This window comes from Nannospalax galili, unplaced genomic scaffold (assembly GCF_000622305.1).
Source record: "Nannospalax galili isolate Female #2095 unplaced genomic scaffold, S.galili_v1.0 scaffold113, whole genome shotgun sequence".
Classification (NCBI taxonomy): domain Eukaryota; kingdom Metazoa; phylum Chordata; class Mammalia; order Rodentia; family Spalacidae; genus Nannospalax; species Nannospalax galili.
This window is the reverse complement of record NW_008335444.1, coordinates 4,117,608-4,125,861: the sequence shown is the minus strand read 5'-3', so window position 1 is coordinate 4,125,861 and position 8,254 is coordinate 4,117,608. Positions and strand designations below refer to the sequence as shown.

Here is an 8,254-nt window from a genome sequence, read left to right as displayed (position 1 = left end):
CACATGTATGTGCATGCATGTGGAAGTCAGAAATCAATGTCAAAGTGTCTTCCTCAAACACCTCTCCACCTTATTTTTGAGAAAGGATCGCCCTAAACTCAGGGCTTGCTGATTTCATTAGACTGGCCAGTAAGCCCAGGGATTGTCTGTCTCTACCTCTCCAGAACTGGAATTACATGTACACCCACCATACTCTCTTTACATGGGTTCAGGGGATTGAACTCGGGTCATGATCATCATGCTTGTGCAGAAACACTTCATCAACTGAGCTGTCTCCTTGGGCCCCTTCTCAGAATCCAATGTAAACCATTCATCATTGGAACTGAGTGGCATCACAAAGGCATTTTTTTCCAAGCCTCTCAATTTATAGACAAAGGGAATTGAGACCAACAGAACTGGCTGAGATCACAGTAGGACAGATGAGGCCCTAAGTTCATTATCTTATGCCCGTATCTTGGCTTTGTTAGGGACCCTGAGAGAGTCACTGAGAAGTAATAAGATGGTGCACTTCCTGCTTCTTCCTGGTCTCTGGCAGGAAGATCTTATTTTTAATTCCAACAAGGCCCCCTCAACTGATCTGCTTAGAGTCATGTAGACCTGGACACCTCATTTGGAGCCATAAGCCCAAAAGTACCTACCACTTTAAGTTGACCAATCCAAAATTAGGGGAAGGGAAACCACCGAAATCCCTAAAACCCATATTCTCCCGGGGGGGGGGGGACCAAGGGATTTCGGTTCTTGGGTCCCCTCTCCACTTGTGGAGAGCTTCGTCTTTCTGTATGAATGTGTTCTTTATCCTCGTGGATATGATTTTTTACCTTTCAATACTGTTGCTCTCTGCTGGTCTGAGATTTTTCCTGCCTTTTAATTCTTTAATTGACTGAGAAAAACGAACCCAACAATAACTCCTAGACTGACACCAACTGCAACAGTTTGAGTAAAGTAAATGAAGTGACCTGTGGAGGCACTCAGTCTTGCAAGAGGTCTTAACCCAAAGCCCTTGACTGTTAATAGGTTTCTGGTTTTGTTTTTGTTTGTTTATATATAAGATCTACCATTCATCTTTGCTTGCAGCAAAGCAAATTTGCCCTTTGAGGGCAAGGAAGAAGATATGCATATGTTGCTGAGTCTTGGATTTTTCCATTCCCATATGAAGTATTCAGTTCATAGGCTCCTAGGGATAGCTGGTGACAGCTGATGGGGGAGGGGAGGCAGAAACAGGGAGGGAAATGAGTGAGAACACCCTCTTGGCCAATGCAGAGACCAGTGAGGCTTTTAATGCCACCTTTAGAGTTGTTCACAAGCAGGTGAGCTGCTGGGCCCAAGATAATGAAAGACATTGGCATACACAGGACCAGCAGGAAGGGAGCTCATCAAGTTCTGAAGGTCTAGGTGCAGGGAAGAGCTGGGCACTGTAGGGAATGAGCCCATGAAGCCAGGCCCTGCTTCACAGTGGACAGAGCATCAGCCAGCTCAGAGCACGCTTGCTCATTGGAGGAACCTGAAGTTGTTTTAGGAAAATGGATTGTTATCCTATAAGCTTTGCCCAGTGACTGAAGATCAGGGTACTAGGAAACACCATGGTGCAGGAAGAGGGGCTATGGCAGCAACAGATGACCCTGATTAGACCCAGAGACACTGCACAAACTCACTTTCATACAGCTCTTGATAAGACTGATTCCAGTGGGTGTATAGGAGAGCAGGCACTGACCTTAACATGGTGGAAGGAGGACACTGATGGCTCTTCAGAAGAACAGTAACCAAACTTCTGGTATCCCTTGGACAGTGGTTTGGGCCATGCCAAGGGGAAGCCACAGTGCAGCTTTATAGAGCAGTCCTTATTGCTGGCTGTGTGTTCTCTTTGAGCTCATGGAAAAAAACGTTCTAATCACTTTTCTGCTTCAACTAGCCAGAGGGGACTCTGTTGTTGCTGGCCTCAAGGCAAGTTCCAAAACAGTCTGGACAACCACGGCAAGATAGTGTCAAAAAAAAAAAAGTCTGGGTGTGGTGATACACACTTGTGATCCCAAGACTCATGAACAATGTTGAGGCAGGAGAATCAGGAGTTTGAGGCCAGTATGGATATACAACAAGACCCTGTTTTTTTAAAAAAACAAAACCAAAAAACTTTCTAGAACAAATGAATTCTAGATACCTCATGTGTCCTAACACTCAGTTTGTAATTCATGTTGATTCGAAGAAAACTGCTTCCTCTGGCCTAAGATCACGTGGCTAAATGGGAGACAGACACAAGGCATCAGAGCCCAAGAAGCCAGCCTGACCCATTGCTCTCTGTAGACAACGCAGCTCACGACAGATGGCTGTATATGGCCACAAATTGACATCGTCCTCCACAAAAGTGTATGCTTTTTCCTTTTATTAGCAAAGTTCTTCAGGGACACACCGTTTCTAGCACAGGACTCAGGAGGCAGCCCACCGTCACAACACTGGGGCCAGGCCTTCATGAGACCCCAGCATACGGGCTCACAAGTGTCTTCTTTGACTCCTCCTCATGCAGAGGCAAGAGGATGGGGTCTTGGCCAGCAGCGCCTTCTCCTTGGCTTCTAGGATGTAGAAAGTCTGTGTGGTGAGGCAGCTAACTGTGGGGTCAGAGTCTTGCTGCATGTGCCTTAAGGCTGTAACAAATATGGTTGGGGTTAGTGGTCTGAACAGAGAAAGGCTGCACGGCTGGGGAGGAGGGCCCCGAGCTGCTTGGGGGAAGGAAGAGGGCAGTTGGGTGCAGACTGGAAGCTCCTATGATACAAGCAACAGTTTCTTCTAGATGTTAACACTGCTCAGTTACAAGCAAGCTCCCAAGCCTGCCCCAGGCTCAGGGAGACACGGGGCCAACTGCTCTTCACCCTGTGTCTAGCACCAACCTTTTGGGTCTACTTACTTTCCCCTCCCCAACTCTACTCTTCAACAGAACAGTTCTGTGTGAAGTCATCTGACCTCCCAGAGAACTGCAGCCCAGGATGGAGTCAAACCTGGGGGTTACTGTGTCAGGAATGTAGTGTGGAGAGGGGATACTGAGGGAAAAGTACATTATACAGAGGACATGTCTCAGGGACAGTGAGAACACAGGAACTCCATTCTATAGCATGAACTGTGATGGAGCTCCTGGGACCCTTGGGTGCCCCAGGGAAGAAGCCAGCTGTCTTTCCTGGGAATAGTTCATAGGACCACCTTGGCTGATAAACAGCCTCAAGATGAATAGCAATGAGTACAAGTGAGTGAATGTGGGGAGCAGAGAGGCCCTGACCAATACCCCAAACCTAAATGCCATAGAGACATGGCTCCCTTTCTGGATGCTAATCACCCTCTTGCCCTTATTTCCAAGCCACTCCCGATACTGGTACCCTTAAAAGATGTAAGCAGTGTGTGATGGGGTTGCCACTCACCTGTGTATGCCTCCTCAATCTCCTCTTCTCCCAAGTCAAGGATCTGGATGATCTGACCTACAAGGGCATGCAGGTGCTTCAGCAACTCCACAAAAGGTCAGCAGACCCTGGCTGCAAGTGCTTCTGTGCCCCCTTCCCAAAGAATCACCATCCCTTCCCTTTGTCTGTCTTTCCCAACCTTGGTCACCAGCCTCAGGGCTGAACTTGTTCCATCAAGTTGAAACTGCCTTCCCTAATTCTGTGAAGGGTTCTAAGCAAATGGGGCAAGGTGAAGGGGTGGATACTCCTCTGCTCTAAAGATGCTTGTCTCCAGGGTGACACGAGGAAGTATCTACCTGTCGCTGAACTTCCTCCACTGAGCACCCACAACCCTGACACTCCTTTGGGTGCTCTACTTGCTGCCCTTGCCTCTTACGAGTCACCCTATTCTGCTATAGAAAGGTGGTCCAACCCAACTAGGGTCTCCCTGTGGGGGAGGGGAGCAGGTGGAGACAGTCCACCACAGTTACCAGGCAGGAACTCTAATTACCATGGGTCCTATTACCTCCTCAGTCTGTTTGAAGGACCCTATATCAAGATGGCAGTGACTCTAAGAAGATGGAGGACCATACCTGCAAACCACACGGCTGCGTGGCGGATGGGGCCCTGTGGGCTCTTGAAAAGAGCCACACACTGCTTTAGAAACCAGAGTGCTTTGGTTGTTTCCTGATGTAGCTATAAGAAAAGGTGTTAGATGGCATAACTGAAGGGGTACACTGCCAATTCTCTTGCCTCTCAGACAGTCTAAACAGGAGAATAAATGGAAATTATCCCAACTGTAAAGATCTTTCAGAACCTTCTATAAAAGCATCCTTCATGCCCCAGTTCCTGAAACCTTATTTCCTCCATGAAACCTTTCTGGATTGACCAAGTCACAGGAATCACAATGTGTGCAAAGCCCCTGGCATGGTGAGCACTCAGTTCTGCACCCTGGTGTCTAGCCTGTACACTGCCTGTCTTCATGTCTCCCCATGAAGATGATCCCTCTGCCAGGAAGCCTTTCTTTAAGTCCATACTGGGCCAAATGCCTCACCTTTGTATTGGAAAGCACATTCTTTTCCTTTATCAGAGTCTGAAAAATTACCAGTTTATGTGCCTAGCTCCCCAGTTTAGACAGGAAGCACAAGGCAGGGGGTGGAGGAAGACGACCACTAGGTGCCAGTACAAAGACACAAGCTGAATGAGCTACTCACTGCTGCTGCCAACCCCCAGCTGCAGAAGGACTCAGATGGCTAGGTGACAGCCTTGCACAGGACAGAAGGGTGAGTCAGCTGCTGGCTTACCAGGGCAATGAGGATGGTGAATACATCACTCTTGGCAAAGACCACTTTCAGTTTGGACCAGCCCAAGATGGTAGCTGTGTTGCAGAGGCTAAGCCGGCAGACCTGGAGAGATAAGAGGCTCAGCACTCGAGGCACAGAAATGAGGCTGGGCAGAGACAGCGAGGGGCACAGAAGGGAGATAGATGGCAATACATTTGCCCTTGGTGGACTGGAAACTTAGAAACTACCAGGACTCAGGCTTAGGAGAAAGACAGCCTATCTAGCCATCTGGTTCAACTGACAACCCCCTTTTCCTATGAAGAAGTTGAAGTGACAGTTCTATGTTTTTCCCATTGCTGTAGTACTATGCTGAGGCCCAGAGCAGTACAGCTGTTTCCATCACAGCCTTCACCACCATGGCTTCTCACCCCCAAAACAGCCTCTCTGAAAGCAGGTTTCCCCCAAAAATCTTTTTTTAACCCCTTGAGATAGAGTCTTGCTATGTAGACCAGGCTAGCCTCAAATTGGCAACCTTTTTGCCTTAACCCTGGGGTCACAAGAGTCTACAACCATGCCCAAGTGCCTCAAGGTGGAACCTGGGTGGTCCCTATTCTACATCAAGGTTGGCTCTGTCAGGACTATCATCACTGAGTTCATCAGGGTCGGGGCAGGGCATTCCTAAAAGATAATTTCCCTTTCTGGCACTTGCTCAGCAATATCCTCAGATTAACTATGGGGCCTCAGAGATGGCAAAGTAGCCTCTCTGTGGGCATGGGTATCCTATTACAAGCAGAGTTGGCAGTCTTCAGGTTGTCTAGCTGCAGTACATGCAGCTAGGCTCCTGGACACAGAGCTGGTCAAAGTCCATGCCTCCTGCTCTGCCCAGCATGCAACCTCCCCTACCCTGGGAGCCATACTGAAGGAAGACCCCAAGGGCCAAGGTAGGGAAGTAGAGAGAGAGGAGCTGATTCTGCTATGAGAATCCCACATCAGAGTTTGCACACCCACAATCTTCTACTAGAGTTGGTGGTGAGTGGGGTCAAACTGGAGCTGGACAGACATCTCCACTTACTGAACCTCTCCAAGATCGGAGTCTAGTGGGTCCATTCAGTGTGACACAATGCTGCCACAATTCCTGTCCAAGGGCTTACCATGCTCAGCACTGACTTCCAGTGAGAACTGGGATGAATGTCAGGCTCTCAGGCCTGACTTCTCACCTCCACCACATCAGTATTCACATCCTTCAGGTGTAATACCAGGAGGACTATCAAGTTGAGGATCTGGTGCTTCAAGGGAAAGATGAGAATCCTTCTCATGACCTTGATCAGGATACTTCCATAGATCTGGAAGGCTATCAAGCGCAGCTGCTCTGACTCCTGGATGAGAAGACATATGTATCAGAAAGATACCTGTGCATCTGAACACTGGTCACCCAGGTCAGAAGGACCCTGAGCTCTGCTCCCACCCACCACATGGTCCTGTGTGCACCTGCCATCTACTTTGACTGAGCATCACAATTCTCCTATGCTGCTATGGTCTGTCCTCCTCCTTTGACCATCATGAAACAAGAGAACAGACTCAATCGATCCCCCAAGAATGCTGTTGGGTTTGGGGAAAAGGCTTTTTAAAAGAGTTCTACCCTTCTCCATCATGTCACAGCCACCTAGAGTAAGAGAGTAACCCCTGGATCCCTCAGGGGCTTTACCTCATCAAAGAAGGGCACCAGAATGAAGGCAAGCTGATTGATGAAAGAGGAGGAGTGCTGCCAGGTGAGATCCTTGAGGAGGCGCTGCAGCGTGAGGAAGGTCTCCATCACCAAGTCACTGTTGGAGGAGTAGCAGCAGTTCAGCACGTAGGGCTGTAGGATGTGGAGCTGCTTCACCTGTGGAGTGACAGCTGCTCAGAAATGCAGACAGGAGACTTACCACTGTCCACTCTCATGTCAGGTCAATCCACCCTCAGATAGACCAGTGGGCACAAGGGCTCATGCTTTTCACTTTGGAACCAGGAGTGGTCCTGGCATCAGGTGGTAGTCAATGGGCTGCCAGGATACTTGGCCTAGGATCTTCTGTCCTCCATGGGTAGAGGGGAAGAGACAGAGGAGTTTCTACCTCCATTACACCACCAATTCTCCTCCTCATTGCTTTCCTCGTCCCTGGCTATAATGCCAATCTCCAGAGACCTGGATGGTATATCTGAGAACCTGGGATTGGCTAGGCCTATTCTTTGTAGTAACCTATGGAACAACTTCCTTTTGGGCCTTTCCTGGTACAGGGATGCATGAATGGTTCAAGCCCTGATCCTGTGCTTAGAGGACTGGCCTCAAGAGGACTTGCACTCTAATTCCAAGAGTGTGTCCCATCCTATCTATAACTGGCCACACCAAATCTCCAGGTCCATCTGTTCCTTCCCCATGAGAGAGCATGTCCTTGAACCCTACCCCATTGTACCATGTTGTTGTGCTTTGCGAAGACCTCTGACATCTGCAGCAGCAGTTTTACTGTAGCTGGCTCCTCACACTTGAACCAGTTTCCCAGAACTTTGGTAGCAACATCATCCACTGCGTCTGCCACATCTGGACAGTGGAGCAGCTGGCAAAGGGAAACCAAGAAAGACTGAAGGGTGGACAAACAAACAACTCTGAATCTAGATTCCTACTTGTTAGTAAAGGAACGTTCTTAGGGCCTTAGACAGATTGGTGGAACATCCAAAGCTTAGTTAAAGGATAAATTCACACCCTATCATTCATTCATGCTCTAAATCTTCCTTAGACATCTTTGAGAAGGGGAGTAATAGGACACAGAAATAAGACATGCAGTTAGCTCTCATAGATCCTGGTGCTTGAATCAAAGATGTATGATCATGAACTGCCTGGAGAAAATTTCAAGGAAAAAACAATATGTCATAAATTAAGAGCATTATAAATGGAAGTTTGGGAAGGAGATGGAACTTGAGCCAAACTTGAAGACAGATAGAACTTCATGGAGGAGATCTAAGTCTTTAGACAAGAAAACAAATCATTCTATAGGATAATGAGCAATGGGCAAATGATATGGGAAGGGATTCAAAGGCGCGCGCGTGCACGTGTGTGTGTGTGTGTGTGTGTGTGTGTGTGTGTGCGCTTGAGCATGGAGAAGAATATATATTTGATTGCCTGCATATGAAATATCTGGAGCTGAAGAGTGGGAGGGTAGACTCATGGTAGGAGGGGGAAAAGTAAAGAAAAGAAAGAAAAAAACCCTGCAATTAAAAGAAAGAAAATAGTATGCATAATTTCACTTTTTCATTTGTATAAAATTATATGTATATACAGATCATTTAAAATAATTTTTTTTGGTCTTTTTGAAGCAAGGTCTCCCTGTAGCCCCAGCTGTCCTGGAACTCACTATGTAGACCAGGCTGGCCTTGAACTCACAGAGATCCACCTGCCTCTGCCTCCCAAGTGCTGGGACTACAGGTGTGTGCCACCACGCCCAGCTTTAAAATAATTTTTAAAAGACAAAAGTTGGCACTACTATCCTCAGGCCTCTTGGGGTAAGTCTATAGCGCAGC

General features: G+C 47.9%; 1 protein-coding gene across 1 annotated transcript in view; it reads right to left on the bottom strand.

Moving 5' to 3' along the window:
• Positions 1–2,484: 2,484 nt before the first annotated feature.
• LOC103731891 (maestro heat-like repeat-containing protein family member 7) overlaps positions 2,485–8,254 on the bottom strand; it is a 69,448-nt gene continuing 63,678 nt past the window's right edge. Inside the window, exons 16-22 of the mRNA XM_017797430.1 lie at positions 7,153–7,293; positions 6,408–6,584; positions 5,920–6,078; positions 4,724–4,825; positions 4,013–4,115; positions 3,402–3,458; positions 2,485–2,636 (exon numbers count right to left, since the gene is read on the bottom strand). Of these exons, the coding sequence (XP_017652919.1) occupies positions 2,485–2,636; positions 3,402–3,458; positions 4,013–4,115; positions 4,724–4,825; positions 5,920–6,078; positions 6,408–6,584; positions 7,153–7,293 (891 nt within the window). The remainder of the gene's footprint in view (positions 2,637–3,401; positions 3,459–4,012; positions 4,116–4,723; positions 4,826–5,919; positions 6,079–6,407; positions 6,585–7,152; positions 7,294–8,254) is intronic.